Genomic DNA, 25,847 nt, shown 5'->3' with positions numbered 1-25,847 from the left:
GTGGGTTGTGGATGGCGAGCCAGTCGAAGACAACGAGGACGAGGGACTTCCACCGCCCGCATCTCGCCCGCGCCGCCCGCTTTCTCCGCTAAACCCCCTTAAATAATTTGGAAAATTTGCAAATGTACATCGACACGTTAAACTATAAGTTTATTATTACACAAATTAAGAACCTTGAAACTCATATATATATATATATATATATATATATATATATATATATATATATATATATATATATATATATATATATATATATATATATATATATATATATATATATATATATATATATATATATATATATATATATATATATATATATATATATATATATATATATATATATTGATGAACTTTTACGTCGTGATGTCGCCCACATGGATGCTTGGGTGCTGAGGACGAGCATGTATCGGGTTGGGTCAAGTTGAAGCCTCGTTCCAAGTGGCCTACAAGGTCGCTCACAGGGAGTGAAAGTGCACGTCGAGTCAGGTTGAGCCATGAGTTTTGTTGCTTGCTTCTTCGTCGCCAACCCCTACACATAGGTCGAGGTCGAGAGGAGGCTTCTCACTTGGCAAGTGACCTATAAGGTCGCTCACGCAAATACTCAGTGAGCAAAAATGTGCGTCGAGTCAAGTTGAGTTATGAGTTTTGTTGCTTGCTTCTTTGTCGTCAACCCTTGCATACAGGTCGAGGTCGGGAGGAGGATTTCCCGACTCTGACCCCTCCAAAGAAAGGCATCCTACAAACCACGAGAACATATCTCAAATGTTAACATTTCAACTTGAAACGGATAGCATTATGACGAAACATCAATACAACGTTAATTTAACTCGGCTGTATTCTCTCGTAAAAGAATAAAATAGAAATAGTAGCACTTAGTTTTACAGGGTTAAATGACACAACTGGTCAAATAGCAGATGCAAATAGGCTGTCATCATAGTGTAAGATAATTCATGGCCGCCACCAAAGGAAATGCCACAAGACTAACGTTGGCAGGCCTTGGGAATGTTTCTCATATTATAGCGACCTCTCGATCAAACAGCTCAAGCATGCCTGCTTGCTATTCTCTTTAACCAATAAGCACGTCGAGCACCTCAGACAAAAAGAGACTTGTATTAGAATCATTGAGCTGGATCAAATTCTCTAAACCCATTCTTGAATTCTTCCACCATTTGCAGTTCATCTTCCTTGCTAAGCTTACAATTCCTCCAATCAGCTCGATCTGCCATATTTAATAAGCCTGCCATCACCTGCAGAACTTTAACAGGTTTATTACCATGGAGACGAAGCAGACAACAACATGAATACATAAGAACAGTCGAATCCTAAAGCACCCGATTTTTGGTATCATGTCTCACACTTTAAAGCCCTTCCTGTATCATCAGTAGATCATAGCCCGCTAAGACACGAGGAGGAGGGTTTTAGAGCAACTAAAACAAGTTGAACCTATTACAACCACTACATGTACAGGGCTGCCACAATCCAGTTACATGGATGGCTGGAGAATCCGGTGCCCATTGGCAACATCAGGGTTTTGATCCCAAAGCCACGCACACCTTTGTGTGCAATGTACGTGTGTGAATAACATGTATATAAATATATATAGGGAAAAAAACTATAAGGAAAAATTAAGAATTCCAGATATAAATATATAAGGGGGAAAACATACAAGGACAAATCAAGAATTCAATATGCTTTTGTGCAACTTACCTCACGTCCAAATTGGACTGGGAACTTTTCCTTGTCATCAACAACATGCAACAAAATTGCACCCTCAGGAAGTTCAACGTAGAACATACTTGAGGTGCTGTTTAACTGAGATCTCAATAGTTGCCTACCTTGGGTAGAGTCACCATCTGCAGAAGTATCAAAAGTAATACTTAAAAGACATCATCAGACATTCAGACCAAAAAAAATTCTTCTTTTTTGCCACCTCTAGTTACCAAGAAAACAAGAAAAAATTAAACCAAAAACACGATATAAAACTTAACATATGAACAAAATATGATATCAAATATTTAAACATGTATTGCCAGGTCCAGTTATTTAATTAAGAGTACATTGGTTGTCAATAAAATAAAACAATTAATAGTAAGAGGTGGCTCAGGAATTTAATAAGCAGACCTTTTTTAAGTTAATTAAACTGGTACAGATTGAAATTTTATTGCCCTAAATAATGCTCCATAAAAAATAATCACATAGCCGAACCCAAATGGTTGGACAATCATGACTTGTTATCATTGTTGTCATCATTACAACTGGAAGTTATATAGCCAGGTTAATTAAGTGACTTCAGCATGTACACTGTCTAAAAGCCATCACCTAAATTAAGCTAATTTTATTTACTATTTTTACTGATAGAAGTGTGAGGACCAAGACAAAAAAAGAGAAGGGGGAAGAGAGAGAGACCTGAGGTTCTAAGTGGAAGTCTCAGGAGGATGGGTCAAACCAAAAGTACAGTTGAAGCCTATTCAGAAACCAACCAGCTCCCTGTTGATGGTTCACTGGTTGAACTGACCATTTCAAACATTTTGACCGCTTAACATTATTGCTGGTTTTTCCCATCTGGAACCAACATGCATTGGACCATTCTTTAGTAAACAGGTTGAACCAACCAGTCTTGCCAGATCTCTAAACATTGATCAAGAGACAGTAGGTTACCACAAGTAGAATACGCTAAAAATGCTGGGAACAAAAACAGAAGTCAGAGAAGCCCCCCTGTCTATATGTAACGTTGATGACCTCACACTCAGCATTAGTATCAAAAGCTTTCTCAGCATTATGAACTGAAGATTGTATAAAGCCTCCAAAAAGGCAGAATTTAGAGAGTACTGTATAACTGTCCCTCCAACAACTGATCCACATAGTGATTCTTTTGGCCTAAAAGACCTCTATTCGATGAAAGTCATGCATCCATGAGAGGAATGGACCTCAAGAGAATCTAGGTCTTGCATCAAATGTTAGGCCTATAATATGAAGAGAAATATCAAGGAATCCAATTGCCTAAGTGCACCTCATAATCACAAATATTCAGTGACTCATCTAAGCTACATAAAACACTCTCATGTAGTACATGATGAGTTAAACTGTCAGATTCAGCAAATAAGTTTGAAATAATGGACTTCACCATCAGAGATGTATTATGCTGTTCTTGAAAAATTTTCATAATGTAAAAAAATTTTAACTGTCTTAACTTGACTAATTTTAAAAAAACTATATACCAATATATCCAAAGACAAACCATACCAGGATTCAGTGTTGCAAATTCAAATCCTAATTTCTTGGATGCTAAATTGAAAATCCGCTTGACATTGGATGCTTTAGACAATGGGATAGGAATAGCCTGCAAAGGATAGTTTAGAAAAGTTTTAAAAATGCATTCATGATCATAAAAGACATTATCAATCACAAATCCTAAAGCATACTAGAAATCATAATCATCCATTGACATGACCTCTCCAACAAAAAAATGCTATCAGCTAGGAAGTGTTGCTGAACTCCTGGATGCACCATATATGGGCAAGAAGGATATGCATGACCCAAAAATTATAATAAGAATCAGAGACCTTTACCAATAAAAAGTGTCATACATTATATACTTCTACATGATTCCAATATCAAGAAAAGATGCAGCTGAAACCATCATGGATCCTAAAAATGTTTGCAAAATGTTACAATAAACTCATAAATCATGTACATGACAAATAATGGTTTTGCCAAGTCTGTTAATCAACAAGTTCTGAGAAGCTCAAAAGGCCAGAGAAAGTTTATATTGACAAATTATCAAAAAAGAAATAAGAGAATAACTAGTTGTCATGAGCAGAAATCTAGGAGGGCAGTATGAACACTTCCAGTCAAAACTGATATATATATATATATATATATATATATCACTGAATTTGAGATGTCAGAATCACAGGATTCAGTACAGAACAAGAAGTTTATGTCTAGCTCTTAAGTGACTTGAATTACTCTGATATAAAGACAATAGGGATATAAGGATCAGCAACATAAAGTAAGCCAAATGCCATCCAGTAAAGACATTATGTTGTGTTAGCAAACAGTTGATCTAGCAAGGTGGAGTTTTGTTTGTTGCCAGCAGCAGCGTGAAGAAAAAGAAAACCAAGTTGCAGAAACTATATATAAAGGCACAAGGAATAACTGAAGAAGAACGCGATGAAATGTGTCTTAGCAACATGGTATGCATATTCTCTTTGCAAGACTAATTGGCCATTTTAAGTGATGCTGTAAATCAACTGTGGCATGCAATATAGAATTGTAGACAATCCAATCTTTCAGTTTATTATTGTACCATTACTGGCTTGCATCCCTGCTGATAAAGGACATTCTAGATAAGACCAACAGCCATTTATTGAGAACAGGCAAATACACTTATTCCACTCATTGAACTCCATATGCTTGACCTCAGCCTGACACAAAAGGCTGATGTCCAAAAATTGCAGTATGCTGCAATTTACATACAAAGTTTAGCAACAGTCAACTCAATCATCACGACCATATTTATCCAACTTATATGGTTGGACACAATCTTTGGTCAGACTAATAAATACCAATTGGTACATAACATAACTATCTAACCAGTTCCTTTGGGATTACCACTACCTCCAATCAAACAGATGGATGGGTAATGTTAAGTGAAACACTATGAAAAAATATGTTCATGTTAGAAAATATTAAACTTAATAAATCAAAATAAAAATATTTTCCATAACTAGTATATTGTTACTTAATATTCTAATTTATACATTACAATTTTTATTTAATAAACATATATTTAATTGCTTTTAATTGATTCACCTTTGAACAATCTCCTAAATGATATTATTCAATTTTCAGCTGATTCCAATCCCTTCGATCTGATCCTCCTGATAAGGCTGATACCAACATTATGCAATTGATTAATATCAATCCCAATTCTTATTATATGACCTACGATAATTTTTTATATAATAAATTAAAGTTAAGTAAATTCAATAATCAATTTCAGATTTGATATAGTCATTTTCTCTTGACTTACAAAACTCATAAAATTTCAATCAACAATCCATCTTCTTTTTCTAAAAAAATGTATTTGGAGATTCAGAGAAATGAGATTATGGTATTCAGCATGCATGCCAAATCATTGGATATTTAAGTCTTGGAGAAGCACTTCCACTATGCAATCCACAAATTTTATATGAACAACAGGTTGAATAAGAGAGCAAGGCTACAAATTGGACACTCACATATATTTATTCTATAATAAACTTAAACATTATTATAAACCAGATAAAATATTCCAATATTATGTAATAGATGGTTAGACAAACCAGTTGCCAAAAAAGAAAAAAATGGAATCAAAAGTTCATAAAAAAAAAAGATCCTTCTTACCTGAAGATTAGCATGAGGACTCTGGGGAAATATCAACTCAAAGAAAACAACTGCTTTGGCTTGATTCTTAAAATATATATTGAGTGCACTTTTGTACTTCTCAAGCTCTGTTTCAGTATCCAAAGGCATTGTAAGAGTGTTAGGGCAATGCTGAACTGGTACCAGCAGTACATGGTTCGGAACAAGTGGACCTTTAGCAAGTGCACAGTAGTAACTTTCTCCAATGCTTAATACGAGATGTGACTCCACGTTTGGACTTGATAAGCAGAACCAACAACTCCTCTCTGTTCTTCCTCGACCACTAAATCATAATGAATCAAAAATTAAACATTTGAGGCACTTTAGTGATGAAAAGATTCTAGAGTAATGTGACGAATCATGTAAAAGCAAGAGAGGCATGCACAAGCACGACAAGGTTTTGATGAAAGGACACAGAAACACAGATTAAATTATCAATGATCAACTGAGGCATTAAAGCCAGATATGAGAAACCCTCAAAACTATATATGCTGAAAAGTGTGCTCTTTATAAACATGATGACATCATACTTAAATATTAAGTATTCAACTGACCTTTGGGTTCTCTCTTTTTGCGGGAAACTAGCCCCTGATTCAGCTAGACTGTGACCAAACTTGCAATCAGGACCCCGTTCACACTTTCCTTTGTTAAGAAAATCAAAACAAACATTTCTCATATAGTGCTCTCTGGCTTCCTCATCATGTCTAAAGTGACACTTGCCCCCTCGAGAACAGGATCCTGTAGATGTGAATTTGAAGCACAGTCTTCCGCTATCATTTTCTCCTTGTCTCTGCCTCTTTTGTGAAGTGTCATAACGCCAATATTGTGTATCAGAATCACTAGGTCGCTTCGTAGTTTCTCTTGTGTGACTTACTTTCTCACCAAGTGAATATGGTGACATAGTTGTGTTTGGCGGCCGAGCATGAATCTCACTACTTGACATCATAGATGCTGGAGTAGGAGAAATCGCATGAATAAATTTCTGGCAAGCAGATATAGATGACAACAGTTATATAGTGCCTGACAACTACATTCGCACAAAAAAATGAAATGTGAATTATTCTAAAAAACATATTGCCTCATTGAAGAGGCTGACAGAAAAAGCAAAATGTTACAAACCCTAGTAAAGTTACATTTGCGTTGACTTCCTACACTGCACATAACTGCTACTACGAGTAGAAAATCCTGTAAGTTACACGTCAACACCGAGAGTTATAAGGTCCATATGTTCTAATTTCTAGTTTTTTCCACTTTGAGCTTATTTAAATTGATAATCAATCAAACAGGACTTCAATTTTAGAAACTCTAAGAATAAAAGAAGTGTAATTCTATAGCTCTATTTCACTGTCATGGTCAATATAAAAAGGATACTAAGAAAAAAAAAGAAGAAAGTAACATAATACACATTAAAGAAACATATATCAGATGGACAAACAGAGGACATAGTTAATATTGACATTAATCACTCATGCTACATAACCTTTCCGGAAGGTGGGATTCACAAACATGGGTTTAGCCTCTAAATACTAAATTATTTTTGAAATAGGTCCCACCTAGAACAGGAGAGAGCAGTTAACTATTTGTCGCTACAAGGTTCCCTTTCTCCCATTAAACTGCTTAATTTTCAAGAAAGAACATGAAAGACAGGCCCAAGAAATGATGATATATTTTCCTTGTGTTATTTGTCCAATTCAGTTCTGAATTCTTTATTATAAAATCGCACTATCAATGGTTCCTTAACTTCCCTACGTCATAGAGGGGAGATTATGTACATCTATGAACAAATAAAAAATAACAAAAATCGACTGATTTGCCAAACCATGAAAGCCCAACAAGTGCAGCATGGGAATCAATCTTTCATCCTGAGGAAGTATTGACAAGCAGTAGCACTTTGCTAACCAGTCGTTTCAAAAGATAACCAAAAGTATCATATATGAAAAGGATAAATATGAAATGTGTAGGTGCATACAGAATGGTAGGCCATGTCACATATTCATTGATATAGGACAACCAAAAATTAATTGTTCCATACAAGTTCATTGCAAAGCATGGAAATGTAGATGCTATGAAGAACAAATATAGTGTTTGGACTAATGAAAAGTATGTAAAGAAGAATTTATTACATTTATCAATGATCCATATTTGCACAAGAATCATAAATCTGCTGAAACAAACCTGTTTATCTTTGTTACCGACAGCAGCTAGTCCAAGAAAACGCGTCACATGCACAGACTCATTATTGGTGTAGGGTTCACGTGCATAAAACACACCTTTGGTACCTGCAATGTGATACCTAAAAAAGAAATGAAAATGGGAAAAAAAGAACATCATACATATGAAATCTTTTCCATAGAGGATTTTCACATGTATAAACAAAGAATCAAATGTCAGATTATCACTGGTAGCAGAACAAGAATATAAGATCAAAGCAACTGGTCAGAGCTTTAATTTGAGTGGTACAAGAGATTATATTTACCACCTATTCAAACACAGAGGTAGTATGCAAATCATAGAGGTCCTAGAAGTGTTAAGTTTAATATATAGTGGGTCTATCATTCAGCAGGAAGGGAAACTTGATTATAACATTTTTAATAGTGTTAAATGAAACGGCTAAAGTGGGAAGGTGTAGCCTGAGGTTTATACGCAACACTAAAGTGGGGTGATTGGTCATGTACAACTAAGATTAGAAAACAGGTATTCTAGGACAGTTGCAAAGTTAGCTGTGCTTTATGGATTAAAAATGTTGGACTGTTAGGAAACATGTTCTAAATTGCTCACTGCTCAGAAGAGGATCTTGACATAGATGTGCAAAGTTGTCTAGAGAATCAAAACAAAAGAAACATTTATATTCATGAACAATTGGATGTAGCCCCAAGAAGAAGATCAAACAAGGGAAAACCTTTTGAGCTTGTATGAGCACCATCTTATAGTGATTCAGAGATGTTTTGGACAAGATGAGTCAATCAGAAGTAGTGGTGTGAGGAGTTTGAAAACTTTATTCAGAATAATAAAATGGGATTAGTCTGCTGTTAACTGTTAAGTGGTCTATTGATATTACCTAAACAAATACCACTGGAATAAAGATCCATGTAGCTAACCTCAGTAGTTGGGGCATTCTGTCTTATTTGTAGATAGTATGCAATAAATACAAAATATTAGATAGAAAATCTAGCAACTCAGATTGTGTTAAAAAAACCTTAGCCAATAGACAAACCAAATGAAAGGACTATTTTACTTGTCGGTCCCAAGCAAATCAAAAGCTGTTATTTTCAATACAGATTGTGTTGAAAAAGTCTCAGTGTCAGTTTAAATGTCAAAATACCTCATGCCCAAAAAGACTAACTACCATTGGTTGTTGTCCTTCAGAAGGATGAGAATAAGATAACTTTCAATACGAGGATTTGCATCTCATCCTGGTTTAAGAGATGAAAGTATAGAACACCTCAGAAATGGAAAACAGATGGATACTCTAAAGTGATTCATAACTAATACTCATAAGAAGACTGAACCAATGACTATAGTAAAATAGACAGACATGTGAAAATGGCATCATTGGTGGTCTGTAACATACATGACTGTCTCCAGTGATATATGGAGGTGTTTTTGCATATAAGCATCTCCATAAATTCAAAACACAATATTTCATGCAAGTTGAATGATAGAAATTATACAAGGAACGGATAACATCCATTTGAACTTATGTTGCTCCATCAAAAAAATTTGCTGAGTTAGAATTTGTGAAAACGAGCTGCATGAAGTAATATTAGTGTGAGAAATAACTTACCTAGGCTTGATTTCAGCAGCCAGCTCTGAAACAAGAGGATCACAGCCCGATGGGTCTGCAACCACCGGAGGAGTATTGGAAGGGTCAGCTCCATTGGAGACCCCACTTGGCCATTCATTAGTAATAAATGATCAAGGAAGCCAAGAAAGCTCAGAATTCTCAAAAAGCAACAACAACGTACATGAAGCAGAAAAGCTAAACACTAGTTTACGGATATGTCAAGAACAAATCGACAATTCCTTGCTCTTCGGCCAGTGCTCGCAATGCACCAACATCGTCCTCGCTGTAAATCCCACTCTCATCAGCCCCAGAAGATTGCCTACCGGACAAATACACCACTGACAACCCTGTAACCATTTAAGAAACAAATTTAAGACACAGGAGGCTTAAGAAGAATAAAGCAACGCCAACGGAGACAAAGTTGCTGCCGACCGTGGAGGGAGAACTTGCCACTGCCCTTCAACCAGAATAGATTGGGGCAGACCTCCAGCCCATCGGTCTTGAACCCACGGTTGGAGGGAAGCTTCGAGGCGGCAGAGAGGAAGCGGGCGGCGCCAACGCCGTAGTCTCCGGTGAAGTAAGTGGGGATGGGAACGGCTGAGCGGCCCTCGATGTAGTCGGCGACTTCGTCGAGGCCATCGGCGGAGTCCGGGAAGAACTGTCCGACGCAGAGAAGGGCATCGAAGGGGCCGGTGGACTTGTTCACCTGCATCGGAAACGATGGGTTAGGCATTCACTTCAGACGGATCGCGGTCGAGAGAGAGAGAGAGAGAGGATCCCTACGGACTGGACACGTTTGAAGAGGTGGTTGAGGCAGCCGAGGACGTCGCCGCAGAGGAGAATCCTTGGCGGCGGAGTCGCCATCGTTGCTCGTGGGTCAGAATGAGGCGCAGTGGCGGGAGACAGTAACGAGGACGACGGAGCCCTAAGGCGCCTCGCCATGTGAGGCCAACTACTAACAGGCCAGCGGTCCAATGAACGAGACTTATCTGGGCCTCTTAGGCCCAAAGCCCAATAATACACACCGTCAATGCCGCGTGGCATTGATAAATGGCTGCTTAGTTCATAATATAGTTTATCGCGCCGACAAATATGATAACGGTTGGCCTTCTGAGAACATATCCATTAATTGGGAATGGCATAAAGTTCCTAACAAAGAAAACTGCAGGGAAATGAGTCATCTCCATTCTACACAAATCCTGTCAATCCAAACACTTACACGCCTCTTTACAACATATATCATCCACTATCTTCAAGAAAAGAAAGAAACCACAATCGAGGAGGCATAGTGACTGAACACTTCTACCTCATGCCGCCACCAACGTTAATAGGTCGGGCATGGGTTCTCCCAGGTACAAGAAACATCAACAAACGGAATCAGATGAGGAGGAACCAGCACAAACTGGAACTGATGTGGAAACCTTCCATTTGGTGAGGAACATAAGATAAAACCATGTGTCTGGTAAACTAGTAGTTAGCTACACATCAGCCTCAGGAGCCTCTTCAGTTCCTTTTAGAACTGCAGCAAGCCAATCAGAAGCAGATGCTTGGATCTCAGGCTGCACTTGCAAATCTAGATATAAAGGAGTAACAGCTATCTGAACAGCGTCCAAAAAACCATGTTAGCTAGTAAAACCAAGACACTACATAATGAAACCTAAGGTACAAATACTCACAAATCCATTTGCCAGGGCTCTGAAATCAGAATCTTCTTCAACCTTGGGTTCCTGCTCCTTCTCAAGGAACTGCAAACAGAACAGCATAATTGACTTATCCACTTATTGCATATTGTATATTTGTAAGAAAAAAATTATGGACCACGTAAAAGCAAAGAAACTCATGGTCATCTTTAGCGAAAACCTAGTCATGAATAATATAAGCAAAACACATAGTTCCTTTTGTGAGATGTTGTCCGCAGCAATTTGTACTGCAAGTTACTGTAAGATTGGCTAATATTTCAATTAAAAGATACGAGTCAACCATGAGATCGTAAACATCACTGATCTTTTGTTGTGCCTCTACTTTAACTCAAGAATACAGTCTAACCTCCAGTCGAAAGTACTTCTTCACCGCTTCTCTCTGCTCAGGTTTTCCAGCTTCTGCAACTGATTCGATTTCTACAATTTTCCTCTGAGCACCAACGCGGCGTGCTGCACCCTGGAAAACACAAATTATCCATAGGTAATGGGAAAGCATTCAAAAAGTTCAAAACCAGAAGGCAAATATACTGACAGCCGCAGAGGCATCTCGGCCAAGCTGTGCAAGTTGGATACCAAGGCTTTGATGCATAGACATGAACTGCCCTGCAGTGGGATGCCTACTTGCTGAGACGGCTTGCCAGTTCGAAACATATCTCCAAAGGCTCTGCCTGGTCAGCTTAAAGCCCTGCCAAAAATTTATGACAATAGGATATAAAGTGTAAAGACAAATATCTCAATAGCAATAAACAGGCTGAATACATGAATTAGGAGTACGTATACAAATCATATCCAATTTGACCAACAATAATATCTAGAAGTCATGGTTTCCTTACTTGTGGAATACCACCATGGCAATCCAACTAAAGACCTAGATACGGACCAGACACTTCTGGGTGGCATAGTTGCAAACCACCTACACCCCTGTATTTCAACTGATTTCGACCAAAGATAGTAGTACAAACACGACTGGTTTGGACCAAACACAAAGATTTTAACCCTATGGTCAGGAAAATCTCATTTGTAAAATCCTAAGCAAATTGTGATGACAGAGTAACAAAGCATATATCAAGACCACCATATTGACTTCCACTGGAAGAATGCATGTAGAGAAAAGCATTGACATGCAGATCTGTGAAAGCCGCAATGTGTTGGCAAGATAAAGACAGCATACAGATGCGAGGGCACTGCACTGAATATCAATAGTGAAGGGTAATGTCAATTCATTCAACAGCTTCACTAAGCCTGTCATATCCAAGCATTCAATGGTTATTCCATCATCCCTTGTCACAATTGCCTTTGCAGATTTATGCATCAAAACATAAACTGCCTATTCAAATTTGAATTTGACAAAAAAACAAAAACTTAAAGGTCCACCTCCGAGTAGGTTGTCCATATGAAATATCACATTCATTGCAAGGAAATAGGAGGCATTCAAGCAAATATCAGTGCTAACAAAACTAGTCATGCCAACCATTAGTAAAGGTTGATAACAAGTGATGGGTAAGTACTCCAGAAAGAAATTACGAAGCATTAACCAACTATCGAAAAGTAAACTTATTTAAAATGTGATCCTAGAACTAGGTAGTTAAGTATTCAAAGGGATTCTACGAATACTAATGTCCAGTCCAAAAAGATCGTTATGGTCATGACATGCATTTTGAACTATGTGCACTCCATGGCTTTAAAAATGAACCTACGGTAAAGAATGAAGCAAAAGTACATTCATGACATACAGAAGGTTAAGAATGTTGCTATAATTGATGTTAAGAAATATTCCTCATAAAAACCAATATAACCACAGATGTTCGGCATCAAATGTGAAATTTTAAAGCAAAAAAAGACCAGATTATCCCATAGGGATCAAAATTTATGAAGCCTCAACATGATATTCAAACTCCTAATGGGCTTAGTTTAATTGCAGAAAACCTGGTTGGCACAGGGAGCCGTGGGAATTTCTATGTTCAGCAGACAGTTTCTTGGAAAAATCCCCTTCTCAATGTCCCTTATTGCTGCATTTATCAGTGGCAAACACACATCAACTGCATCCTTGAAATCGCTTTCTTGACTCTTTTCCTTCTTCCTAACAGAAGCAATCAAACTCCGATAGGTAAAATATGAGGATCATTGATCGAGCTAGCCATCATACCAGGAAAGGCACTATTTACCAGTTCAAAGAAATCACAAGAGAGGGTACTCCACACATTAAAGCTTCCCTAGCACCAGCAACAGCACCCGAGTAGAAGCTGCATAACATACCAAAAGATTAAACATGAAACTGAGTCCAAAAGAACAAACACTACAGATGCCAAAAAGCACATGCGGATTTAAGGATTGAAGTATGAAATGGAAGTCAGAGACAAAAAGCACATGCTGTCGTGTTAAACATTCAAAACAATGAGATGTGAACTTTAAAGTGGAATACTTACATATTATGACCACAACAATTTGATCCCTTGTTAACTCCACTGATAACCTAAATAATGAACAAAGCGTTCATAATATTTTCAAAATAGATTTCTAATTCTATATCTGCACAAAATCTTAAGGATATAAATTTACCAGTGTGGGCTTGGACCATGAAAATAATGAGCCAGATAAAGCTAAAGAGACACAATCAGCAGCAGATCCTGTTCACAAAAATTACTTTTGTAATTGCCAGGCAACAAAGTTTCAGCTTAAAGTTTCTTGAAAGCCAAAATTTGATATTAAAGATGCAAACTATTACATAATAGTATCGAGACAGAGATATTAGTCTGATGAAGTTGACTCATGGTTTCCGTCACAACAGAGCAGAGAGAAGTAACAGAAGAAACTAGGGAGAGATCCAAAATTGATCATACCCGAAACTTCAAAAGCTGTGGCACCTTTAAGATCTGCAGATGTTGCAGAAACTGTTTGGTGAAGGGTAATTGAATGACCAGATACAGATTTGTCCCTTCAGAAATTAAAAAAAAAATACACACACAAACATCAGTAATATTACCCCTATGAAATCATCTAAAGAATACTCGAGAGTTGCAAACTATCAAACAGGACGTGAAACCTACTATTCACAAAAATTCACAATTTCATGACGAAAATTGCAAGATATGTGCTACCCAAAAGGAGAAAAGGAACAAAGCCAGAAATTTGCAGTGTCGCGATCAAATTAATCCCGAGGAACCAATCTTTACAGGAGAAAGACTGTGTGATTCACAAAATAAAACGAATTCGCGATTACATAACCGAAATAGCAGGATAAAAGGGATAAAAACAGAAAATTGCACAAAGGGCCATGACCAAACATATCCGAGTCTTCATAGGAAACCAAAGACAGAAATGGAATCAAGCCGAACTCGGAGAAAGGAAGGCAACGCCATTAACAAATTCATAATTACATCACGGAAATGGCAAGACACCGACTGTCCAAAATGCAAAAAAAGAAACAAAACCATAAACCTGCACAGAGCGCTACGACCAGAAAAATCCCAAACGAATCGATCTTTATAGGAAACCAAACCAAGTTCAAAGAGAAGACAATGTCATTCACAAAAGGTAATAAAACAAGTTCATGATTACATGACCGAAGTAGCAAGATACCTGGAGAAAAGGAACAAAGATAAAACCCATTCCGACCAGAACTTTACCAAGAAACTCAACGAAGCAGTCGTGATCAAGAAAAGAACAAAGGAGAAGAAGCCGAGCTCCGCAATCACCAAGCAGATTCAACAGCAAAGAGGCAAGAGGACTCACGAATCGGGTGCGCAGACATGGACATCGCACTGCTCCTCGCGAACGAGGGCCTCCACGAGAAATGTAAGGCCGTGGGAGCCGATCCCGTCGGCGTTGGTCACAAGGACGACGGGCTTCCTGGATCCGTCGGCGGCGGTCTCGTCCGGGTTCCGGGGTTCTTCCTCGTCCACCGGCTTGGAATCAACGTCGCCGCCTGCCATTCTCACTTTAAGAACGGTTTGTAGCTTGGCGTCCGGATCCGCCATCGGCCCTCAAGAAACCAATCAAGCAATCCAAAACGGAGAAGAAGAGCGAAGAAAGGAGAGAGGCGAGAGAGATGTGTCGGGTATTTCCGGGTCAAGATGGAGGGGTTTGAAAGCCGAAGGTTATACAGCTTTGGACAGAGGGGGAGAACGAGAGCGTCAAAGAATATATAATTAATTTCCTTTTTTATTTAAAACTAAAAACTATGTTTTGGAACGTTGTAATAAATTGATAATTAAATTAGGCCACAAAGTGGGTGAGTTTTTTTTTTCCGGCAATAAAAAAAACGTTATATTAACTTAAGTAAGAAGTACACACCATATGCTCTTAGAGGTCAACACATAAGAAACAGTAAAAAGCTCCATTTACCTCTTAGCAAAGTTACCATATGCAACCAAACAAGTACCGGAATCAATGAGATCCTAATCCTCGCTTGTTTAGTTTGCTCAATATATAAGCCGTCTGCATTTAGTTTGACCCAAGCAACATGTAGACACCTCCATTTGACCTCATTAGCAGCTACATTTCTGTCTTCTTATTATGTCTAGAAGTGAACTAAGGTAGAAGCAAAGTGCGTTTAGCATGCACTAATTCCACATCTAACTTTTTATTAAGCTTTTTTTATGATTCTGAAAGTAGAATTAAATATTGTTTCAAATTAAATTCAGAAGACATATTTTCATGCCATGGCTTTCGCAGTCTGTTCGCCAGCATTGAAAGCTATGGACGAGTTCATGCATTCTACGATCACTATGCCTCTTTCTTGGAACGAGTGCTACACCTTTACCCAACAAATTTATTGGAAAGGACCAATGGGAGCAGTCTCGGCAATAAGATGTTAATACGTGAGGAAGGTAAAAGAAGGAAGGTCATGGTGAGTTCAGGACCACATATTATGATTCGTGCCAACCTTCATGTGGGATTGAAGTTTGGATATAAATCAAATAGATTTTATTTTTAGTTCTTTCCACTTTGGATATAAATCAAGATCTATTGGCAGACAGCAACTGATTCTTATTATGATTGAAGAGGCATCAACAGAACGTGAGAACAAGATTCAGAGAGTGTACCTGCAGACATGTCGTTCTTGTCGTGATGCAGCAAATGCGTCCTCGGGAAATTTGTGGGGCCGCAGGAAGCTGCAACACCATAACGAGTGTAGGGCGAGGATTTTTAAGATAACAAGCTAACAACTACTTTATAATTGAGAAAAAGAAAATGATGTATGACTTGTCTATGGTTGTCTTTTTTGTTTATGAAAGAATATCTTTAATTGCTGAAACTGAAAAAACAAGCACATGTTTTTTCTTTTTTCTTTTTTTTTTCAAAGCAAGCACATGTTTATCCTATGCATCTATCATGAATCTTACAATGTTTTTATGTTTTTTTGACCTAAAGGGATCATACATCAAAGAAAACCGCTATTCATGTCGAAAAGAACAATATGCTGTAATAACTGATATAATGCAAGATAATAATATGATACAATGTTTGGCATCAAAATGATGAGAAGACTGGTCAGCGTACCTGCAAACTCTGATATCCAATGAACAATTCAGGAACTCGGGGGAAATGGAGAAGTTGGTGTCATGTAGATCCTCAGTGGGAGTCAGAATTGCTAGATCCATGAAGGGGAGAGGTGGAGACACTTATCTCCCCGCCCTATAAATTAGTCAACCATACTTGGGTGTTGCAATCTTCCAAGTCTTGAAATCCTGAAGAGTTGAGTAACATTGTTAATCAACCTGATTCAGCTCCAGATGTGCAAATATTCATTTTCTGGTTCCCTTTTCCTTTTTTTTTTAGTGTGTTGCCCTAACATAACCAGCTCATTTGTTGTTTACATCTTGAATCTGAGCTTTCCATTTAGGATGCAGCTGGGACATAAAGCTAGTTCTTCACTCCCCCAGATGACCTTGCCAGTATGATGATGAAACACTATCACTTTTCTGTTTCTATATTAAAAGCTTGCAGTATATCTCAATATTCCATCTGTTTACTAGTTGTCTGTACTCTAGTTCTGGATCTGAATAAACCTTTGAATTCAGTATGGCCACTTCCAAGGGGCACAGTTGTGATCAGTATGAAATCCTTCAGTAGGTATCTGATCCATGGATTCCAGTTCTCAGACCAATACATCTGAACAAAATGATAAGACTCATGATTTTTGACTCTAAAGCAACCTGGTATCCCTTGTATTCGTAAACTTCCCAACAGTTCATATCAGAAAGCATCTTATTTTAGATTAGATCCTTGCAGTTGGTCTTCCTGATTAAATTCCTTTGCTTTTCATCAGCAATTCCCCCGAATTCAGCAACAAAAGTACATGATAGTTAATGTTCTTCCATCCAGCTGACAAACCTGAAAAATGTAAAATCAAGGAATCAAAACCAACTATTTGTCTGCAAAAAAAGAAGAAAAAACTGTTTATCTTCAGGAAGGCGGTTTTTTTAGGCTGTATATGTTTTTCCATACTTCCCAGCAAAATTCTATAGAATCATAGCAGGGAAGACATGATTGATGTTAGTTAAAGAAATAGCTACATTAATCACTATATAGTAACAACAATGAACATATGTCAGTTTTCTGATAAATCATTTTGTACAGAATAGAAAAACCATTAGTCGGATCAAGGGCTTCAAGATTAGGAAGAAAGCGATGGCTAGGTTATAAACCTATTACACCTCTTTACACAGTAAAGGGAGAAAGAAACTCCCCATGCAAACTCACTAATTTGGAAGTCAGACTAGCCTGGTAACATCAGGAAAATTCAAGCATCAACATGTCAAAGCTCTTCAATTAATACTTCAGCCGATATATTGAACAAATCCACACAATCAGGAGTCTGCTGGTGACCTTGAAGGGCTCAAACAGTCAAACTGTAGCCTGTTCATTACCAAAGATAAAACAAATTCATACAAGTTAGATGATTGTATGCTGAGCAGCATACGATTATACTCACTGGTGAAAAAACAGCACCACAAGATGCTGAAAGAAAAGATTTGAAAGCCAAACTAAAAATTATAGATGATAACCATTTAGTTTTTAGTTCTCTTATATGCACTCTGTATCCAAGTTTCTGCAGGGGCAAAGAAGAATATATTTTACCATCTTTTAGCAAGGAAATCCTAGTAATAAATAGCAGAACACTAAAATGATTATCCAGCATAGTCATGTGGTTTCAGTTTGCTGACAAGGGAAACATGAATCTCAGTTGAGTAGCTTCTCAACAAGTTCTTTGTGATAAAAGCATATGCCTACTCTCCAGCAGCCAACTTCATAAAAAACCATCACATACCAACATAAATCTTCAAAAGGCAGAAAATGCAATAAAGTTTAAAGAGCTCAAAAACTCATAACCATCACATACCAGCATAATCTTCAAATCCAGATATACAATTTAGAAAGATAATGAACTCATAAATCCTCAAATCATAAACAAATCAGCACAGGACATTGAATTAAGCAAATAGAGTTGCAGCAAGTAAAAAAGGCCACAATATATCATGTCTAATCCATTGCTGAATCTTCAACAGAATGTGATCTTAAGATAATTTTCCTTGCTCCAAGCAGTATTAAGATACTAGTATACATAACCCTTTTAGGAGTTAGCTACGAATGCAGTTCATAGTGCATGAAAGAATTTGTATTACAATTTACACTAGAATAAGTTGTGCTAGAAGTATATTACAATAAAAAAATTTCAGCAGCAAAAATATCCATTTAATAATATGAGCAAAAAAAAGTTCGACAGTGGATACATTCATTTGTGATCATGTACCAACAGACATTTTCCTTTAGCAAACCATGTCAAAGTTACACCCACATGATATTAACATTCAATCTTAAACCCAATGCCAAGTACCTGATAATTTAGCTCTCAAACATTAAACTAAGGGTCATCAGCTGAGGCAGTATGGGTTCCAACTGGTGAGGTCAGATGGCAATCAATTATAGTGAAAAAATTACCGCTTGAATCTGAGTCACTTCTATTTGTTTATAGCAGTGTGATGCCTGCCAACTAGCAATCTCCTCCAACACATGGGACTTGAAATCTCGACCACTACATTCATTGTAATAGAAATATACAGCTGGTAAGAACAAATGTAACAACCCTCTAGCCAGTAGCACCAAATAAAAACTCGTCCAAGATTTTTGATGCATCTGAAACTTCACTTTGGAGGCTTCTGGAAGCAGGGTCAATACTGAAACTTTTATTTTTCAAATAGTTACCAGAAAAGGCATTTGTAGCAGGAAGAGAAACACTATATTCCATTTGTGGTTTAGAAAGAGATTTCTCACTTAGGCAAACAGCATTTTTATGTCCATCTGCTAAAGGCTTTTCTGGTTTCTGTTGACTGCACCCATGTTTCTCAGGAAGCAAGCTGTTTGCAGGCAACTTCCCACTCTCTAACAGTTCATTTCCAAATGAAATAAAACGTATTCCATTAGGTATTTGCATGGGTTCCTTCGCAATCTTCACCAAGTTTCCTTCTGACTGCTTAGGCAAGACAGATTTTGTACTTGAAGTAGCAGTTTTAGGTGGATTACTGGCATTTGTAAGTTTTTTACTTGCAATTTTTTGGTTCCCCGCATTGAACTTTCCTGATGTTAATGGAGAAACTAAATTGCTTGCAATTGGCATGGAGGAACCTTCAACAGTTGAGATCTGAAAAACAAAAAAATAACACAGTTAATTATTGACAAATTAATTAAACTTAACCAACAAATTAAACAAAAATAAAGTAATAATTGGAACTTTCTATCAAAGATTAGAAGCTGAGAGCACTCCACAAGTAGGTACCTTATGTGAAAACTTGCATCTGTCTCCTCTATGGCAGCTCCCTTTTGAATGGAAGTTGTGACAGGGATACTTGGAGAGTTCATGATCGAATGGACAATCATCACCTTTTAAGCAAGAATCACAAGCAAAGTACTTGCATGGCTGCAGGAAACAACTAGTTCATGTCAGGAGGAAAAGAAAGAAAATGACAACATAACCCTTTAAGAAATGTGAATCATGTTGTGACTTTGGGAAGATCATGCTTAACAAGATTGCATAGACAAGGAAAAAACATTTACACAGAAGGAAGGAAAATAAATATGGCAACTACATTTCGTCATGCAACAACATTTTGGCAACCTGTTTGAGATAAATTGGTAAAAAGAAATGAGCAGGAACAACAATGCAACATTCAAATAATAGCAAAGACAATAAGGATAGACAAAGGACATAAGCCTTATAGCATCATAAGTGGAACCTGATATAAAGCACAAACTTCCAAAAGGAGCCTCTAGTTGAGGATATAGCCAAAGGTCACAAAACAAACAGAAGAGAGCCAATTCGCTAATCCGAGGCTGCTACAAGAGCAAAACTCTACTAGACCATTAGTTTTCATATTTGAGATGACATCTGCAACTCAGCTTAGAGATTTTTACACCCTCATCTAATAGATTGGGTTCCCAGAGCTTGTTTACTATTAATATTTTAGGTTGACAGTCAAAGATCAACATGGAAATTCATGTTGTTATTATCTAGTTTAACCGGTCATCTGACTAAGCTAGGAGAGATGCAAAGGCGAACTGCATTCAATATTGATCTCCAACTTTTGGAGAGGACTATAACTGCTTTCATCCATCTGTATATTTTTCTATCCATACAAAACTAGATAATTGTGCTCCCTCAAGACATGTCAAAAAAGGCAATAAAAATAAAGGGAAAAAGAGAATGTTATATATGAAGATATATGAAACTGGACATTAATTATAATGCCAAAGTCCATACATTTCATATGACCAGCAAATTCATGTAAAGAAAGCAAGGCTTTCACAAAAATTGTCATCAGGAAGTGCATAGTCAGGGTAAAAGACAATGCATCAACAAAACAAGATCTATAAATTGATAGAAAAATCTAAATCTTTAAGACAACATTAAAGGTAGAACATGTGCCTGTGAATTTGTTAGGATTGTCCAGTCATTAGGGAAACAGTTAGCTGTGATTAATGCTCATCTCCAAATTTTGGAGAGGATTATAACTTCTTTCAGCTATCTATGTATTTTCTCAACTATAACTTCCAACCTAAGCAGACCAGAATGGCACTCCAGAACAGCTCCCTACCCCACCAAACCACCAAGAGAAAGAGAGAGAGAGAGAGAGAGAGAGAGCAGACAATGGAAGAGAACATAATATATGAAGATAAATGAAACTGGTCATCGGTTATTTACCAAATCACATGCATTTTGTATGACCAGTAAAAACATTTAAAGAAAGCAAGGGATTTTGTTATAGAGACAAACTGCTACCAGGAATACATAATCAGGGTAAAAAGCCATATATTACAAAATCCAAACTAGATTTAGGATAACATCTTAAAGAAATCTAAGTCTTTAAAAAAACAATCTTAAACATGGAACATGTACCTGGGACTTTGTTAGGGGAGTAGCATCATGGGAAAATTTGCACAAATCTCCCTGCAGTTCGAAAGAAATTGTGTCATATAGAAAAGGCTAATATGTTATTTATGTAAACAATGCGACAACAAACAACATCAGAACAAGTTGACAAAAACAATACATTAGTGTATCCGGATCATATATCCAATCAGACTCATCCATTTAAAAATCACATAATGAGAAGGATTCATCCAAGGCACGCTTACAAGAAAAAAACCTATCACAAATCATTAACTTATCATGCTAAGGTTCTCCTTTAACCAGGCAACTTTATCCAATTTAAAGCAGCATCTTTACCATAGTAGGTTTCACACAAACATATCAAAAGGAGTGTCGCAACAAGAATCAACTTGAGAAGTACTTGAAGATGATGCAAACAGTGCAGATGATCTATTAGGATTAAATTAATCTAATGCACGGTAAACGGTCAAGCATTTTCTAAAATAAGATATTTATGGAAGACATTATTTGATTAAAACCATGTTTATGCAAAATCACTACATATTAGAACAAAAAAAAAAAAGCAAAGAATAGGCAAGGTGAAGTGTCAGATACTAATTTGCTCAAACTAATATTAAGATTCCACCTTATATTCTCACATCTCATGAAAATTAATTGAAGGCCAATGAAAGGGAAGTGGAATTTTAAATGTCAATAGTGTATGAGTCTGTCTCATGGAAACAGGCTAATGTTTAATGTGAAGAAAACGTAAATGCCAAAACAATGTGCTAATGGATGCAGAAACTTTAAGATATCATTTTCTTTAAATCAGATCACCCCCAGCATAATGATAAAAAAAGGAAATGGATAAGTAATAGAGAAGAACAATCCTGGAAATCAATTTTCGAAGAGCTTGCCTTTAATGGATGCAAGGAACATAGGGCTCAGAGACTAGAAAGATTCATGAATACTGAAGTTGCCAAGAACATTCAGGATAAAGTTATAAACAGTAGCTAAGTAGATGATATAAAGGTCAACATATGATTTCAACAAAATGAAGAAGCCACAAATGCCCTGAGGATCACATGAATATCAGGTGAATACGAAATTATGGAGGGATTGTTCTCTCAACAATATAATAAGTTATCTTCCACTAACAAGATATTTGTAGAACTACAGAGCTGACTAGCAATGGAACCATTTGTACAATAGTTGCAAATAAAATTACGAGTTAATAAGTGTTTGATGGAATATATACAACATGAATATGGAGAACTTGAGTGAAACTGAAGCAATCACAAACCAAAGAAATAGATAGCTCAACCTGCTGGCATCTACCCATCAGATAGAAGTTGCAGAGCTTTACTGCTTTTGGCTTTACAACCGGTTGCAGCTTCAATCTCTTGACTCCTTGTTGTCTCTCTTTCTCTGCTCTTTTCCTTTTCTTGGCCTTCTGCAAATGGATAAGAAAAAAGAATGTATTAGTAACATTGCAGTTTTTTGAGATACACATCATGCTTCTTTGACACAGTTAATTCAAAATTAATTGCTGATATGCAGTTAAAAATATATGTTAAATTTTAGCTAACTTTCATAATTAGGAAAAGAACAATATGGAAAGTGTATTCACCTTTTTCTTAGCTTTTCTTTCCTCAGTTAAAGGACCTCTCCTCCTCTTGATTTTCTCGTTAACAGTCTGTGTAGAGAAAACAATAAAAAAAGATCAGAAGACAAATTAGTGGATCAAGAAATACAGTAATATTAGTTGGGAATATCCTGATTTTATTAACAGAAAGATCCACTGACATGGATAACAGGTAGAAATACTAGTAAACAAATTGCAGAAACTAAAAGCTGAAGCCTCGAGGCCCCACCTCCTAGCGGTCAAATTCACACACTGTGATAAGTATGAAACTTTTCTGTCTTTCCAGTGTGTTGGTTATAATGTTGGACCTATTTTTCAGGTGAACTTACTCCTCCAATGAATACAATAAACAGTCCATACTTTGAATTAGGTTTTTCATCATAATGTTGAGAATCAGTATAAGAGTAAAACTCACGAAGCTACTAAATATAAAGGACACAGCACCCCGTCTACACAATGCAAGGACCTGAGACAATGAAACATTTCTCATAATGGATATAGTTAATGAATATAGGATTCAAAAAATGCAAATATATCCTAAGTTTCATGCGACCAGAGCATGGCAAGATATCAATCCAAGCACCAAATGAAGTTGATATGATAGAAAGGACCTCAACAAGGGTGCTAAAGTAACTTTCAGTTAAAAGATCTGAAGCCAATTTGCAAATATTAAAAAAAAACTATTGGGCTCGCGGAGGAAAATACTACACCAGAAAAACACACCTCAACAATGGATTCCTTATTCTGATATGTCAACTTCTCTTCACATGATCCAAAAGCATTCACTGCAGTTGTTTGCTGCTCAGAGTACATCACAGGCACATTACTACAACTCTTTTTCATTTCAGCAGTCGAATATCTTTCATCTGAAGAAAGATAATCATTTCCATCCATCTTTTCATTGATCTCCATGAAAAGAACATCCTCTTTCGACTTATTATTTCTTGCCATAATGTTCTTTCCGGAGAGCTTAGCGAAACAATCAGGACCTTCTTTTTGAAGAAAGTCAGTGTGACATGATCCTTCATCTAACTTCTGATCCTGAAGAAGTGCATTATGATGCACCCCTGGTTCAGTCTCGTTTAAACTCCAAAAGTCACCAGGAATTTGCCCTTCTTCAATTTCTTCAACATTGTTTGGATCTACTAATGCATCTGCCAGGTTCTCTTCCAACTGTTTCATGGAGAAACCCAAAAGCTCTTGTTGATGATTTTCAGCAGTTTCATTTATTGACTTGGACACGTTTTTCTGAGGTTTAAATAACATTTGCTCATTGGGAGACAAATATGTAGCCGATGGATTAGTACATTCCCTGTTCCTTTCAAACATGATATCACGTAGCAGTTCATTAGAAGAAGACATTCTAGTTGGGGAAACACTTAATGCATTAAATTCATCTGTCAAGACCTCTGACGATGCTCCTTTAACGCATTCATCTTTCAGTTCATTATTCATTCTTTGTTCTGATTCATCCACCAAGTGAGTGACTTGATCCTTGGAACCAGGGACTTGAGATAAATTTTCTCCAGAGACGCCTTCAGCAACTTCACCGTGTGATCCCCCAACTAGGCCAATTATACTGTCCTGCAATTCTACCAATTCAGGGAAATCAAAGATCAAATTATCACCTGGACGTTCTGTGGCTTCGTCCACACAAACTTCGGTCTCTAACTTAGATTCGACAATCAGACCTTCCTGAAGTCCACCATCAACACATTGGCCAGTTTCCTCGCGCTGATGCCCCATCTCTTCCATTGAATTCGAAGCCTCGGCTTTATCGTCCCCAGATTCCGTTTGCGGCCGTTCACACACCAGGCCGTTCACCGTCTCTCCATTCCCGCCAGTCCCATCTCCAAATTTCTCTTCAATTCCCTCAGTTTTCGAATCAGAGTTAAACGTAGCGTTTCCACATTCAACACTCTCACTGTCATCACGCCGAAGCTCGTTTGCCACGATTCCATCACCATGTGAATCAACGACGTCGTCTTTACCAGCCGACGAGCTCTTCGGGACTTCAGGAGAAGCGGCACCCGACACAAGGATCGGATCCTTGCAAGGTTCTTCGTTGGGGACGAGGGACTCGTCGAGGCAAAGGGAGAAGATCCGAACCAGAGTGCGGTACGACGCGCTGTCGAGATGGGATCTCCGGCGCGGGGGAGGAATGGGGCGCGAGTAGCTTCCCATCCGAGGGTTTAGGGTTCCGACTGTGGCGGGACTTCGGAATACGTTCTCCATGAATTCGAACCCTGTCTTCCTTCCCTCCGCGGTCTTCTTTCTTTCGCCCGCCGCGAACCCTAAGCGCCTACGAGTGGCGCCTTATGTAGACGTCTGCGGAAAGAGACGGTTGCTGGTCATGTGTCTCGTCGATGGCACAAGACAAGAAAACACGTCTTATCATTGGCTTAGAAGGCGGGCCCCCAGCCGGTTGATGATTGGCTGTTGGTCTATTGATTGGGCCAACAAAAGTCCTCTGAGCTCAGCTTAAAGAGCCCAATTGCGGCCCACCTCTTACATATATATATATATATATATATATATATATATATATATATATATATATATATATATATATATATATATATATATGGGGTATATTTTTTGAAAAATAAATTCATAATTTTGAAAAATAAGTTACATGAAAAAGATCAATTTACTTTAAAATAATATCCTTTAATTTTAAAATACCCAAAAAATGCTCCCCGAAAAACTTTTCATCAAAATTTTATTTTTTTTACCAAATTTATACAAATTTATAGTATTTTTAGTTAGTTTCTTTACGATGTTTTCCAAAAATATTTATAGCATTTCTATTAAAATATAAAAAACACTATAAATGTTATTGAAAGATATTTGAAGTGGTATTATATTGTCCATCTTTTGGTTATCCCTACTCAAAGATCATCAGTTGGTTTGATTGATGTTTTGAGTCTAATTTAC

At 37.3% G+C, this 25,847-nt stretch overlaps 3 protein-coding genes across 7 annotated transcripts; all 3 read right to left on the bottom strand.

The window, feature by feature from the left end:
* Positions 1-760: 760 nt before the first annotated feature.
* LOC103993771 (zinc finger CCCH domain-containing protein 59) lies at positions 761-10,151 on the bottom strand. 3 transcript variants are annotated; one of them, XM_065164806.1, is made up of 10 exons: positions 9,980-10,150; positions 9,629-9,902; positions 9,416-9,543; positions 9,197-9,318; positions 7,588-7,705; positions 5,967-6,394; positions 5,395-5,695; positions 3,250-3,346; positions 1,714-1,859; positions 761-1,253 (listed from the first exon to the last, which is right to left on the bottom strand). In XM_065164806.1, the coding sequence occupies exons 1-10, from the start codon at positions 10,136-10,138 to the stop codon at positions 1,125-1,127; spliced, it is 1,902 nt and encodes a 633-aa protein (XP_065020878.1). In that variant the 5' UTR covers positions 10,139-10,150; the 3' UTR covers positions 761-1,124. The 3 variants fall into 3 exon arrangements, 2 of the variants coding, with proteins under 2 accessions (XP_065020878.1, XP_065020879.1); XM_065164807.1 differs by having other exon boundaries at positions 1,132-1,261; positions 9,980-10,151; XR_010498913.1 differs by lacking the exon at positions 761-1,253 and adding an exon at positions 2,413-2,634 and having other exon boundaries at positions 1,722-1,859; positions 9,980-10,149.
* Positions 10,152-10,359: 208 nt separating this feature from the next.
* Positions 10,360-17,213, bottom strand: LOC135645908 (uncharacterized). 2 transcript variants are annotated; one of them, XM_065164809.1, is made up of 12 exons: positions 16,399-17,213; positions 15,942-16,010; positions 14,629-14,821; positions 13,737-13,831; positions 13,456-13,523; positions 13,323-13,369; positions 13,062-13,139; positions 12,823-12,976; positions 11,429-11,581; positions 11,243-11,353; positions 10,873-10,941; positions 10,360-10,794 (listed from the first exon to the last, which is right to left on the bottom strand). In XM_065164809.1, the coding sequence occupies exons 2-12, from the start codon at positions 15,949-15,951 to the stop codon at positions 10,675-10,677; spliced, it is 1,098 nt and encodes a 365-aa protein (XP_065020881.1). In that variant the 5' UTR covers positions 15,952-16,010; positions 16,399-17,213; the 3' UTR covers positions 10,360-10,674. The 2 variants fall into 2 exon arrangements, with proteins under 2 accessions (XP_065020881.1, XP_065020880.1); XM_065164808.1 differs by lacking the exons at positions 15,942-16,010; positions 16,399-17,213 and having other exon boundaries at positions 14,629-15,021.
* A 398-nt stretch (positions 17,214-17,611) lies between these two features.
* LOC103993773 (uncharacterized) lies at positions 17,612-25,221 on the bottom strand. Of its 2 annotated transcripts, XR_010498670.1 has the most exons (7): positions 23,634-25,221; positions 22,896-22,961; positions 22,590-22,718; positions 21,293-21,343; positions 19,676-19,816; positions 18,737-19,540; positions 17,612-17,757 (listed from the first exon to the last, which is right to left on the bottom strand). XR_010498670.1 is itself a non-coding variant. In XM_009413955.3 (6 exons), the coding sequence occupies exons 1-6, from the start codon at positions 25,143-25,145 to the stop codon at positions 18,989-18,991; spliced, it is 2,451 nt and encodes an 816-aa protein (XP_009412230.2). In that variant the 5' UTR covers positions 25,146-25,221; the 3' UTR covers positions 18,604-18,988. The 2 variants fall into 2 exon arrangements, 1 of the variants encoding a protein (XP_009412230.2); XM_009413955.3 differs by lacking the exon at positions 17,612-17,757 and having other exon boundaries at positions 18,604-19,540.
* Between the last annotated feature and the right edge of the window lie 626 nt (positions 25,222-25,847).

This window comes from Musa acuminata, chromosome BXJ3-8 (assembly GCF_036884655.1).
Source record: "Musa acuminata AAA Group cultivar baxijiao chromosome BXJ3-8, Cavendish_Baxijiao_AAA, whole genome shotgun sequence".
In the NCBI taxonomy this organism is placed as follows: Eukaryota; Viridiplantae; Streptophyta; class Magnoliopsida; order Zingiberales; family Musaceae; genus Musa; species Musa acuminata.
The sequence above is the reverse complement of the archived record's forward strand: the minus strand, read 5'-3'. Positions and strand labels throughout refer to the sequence as shown.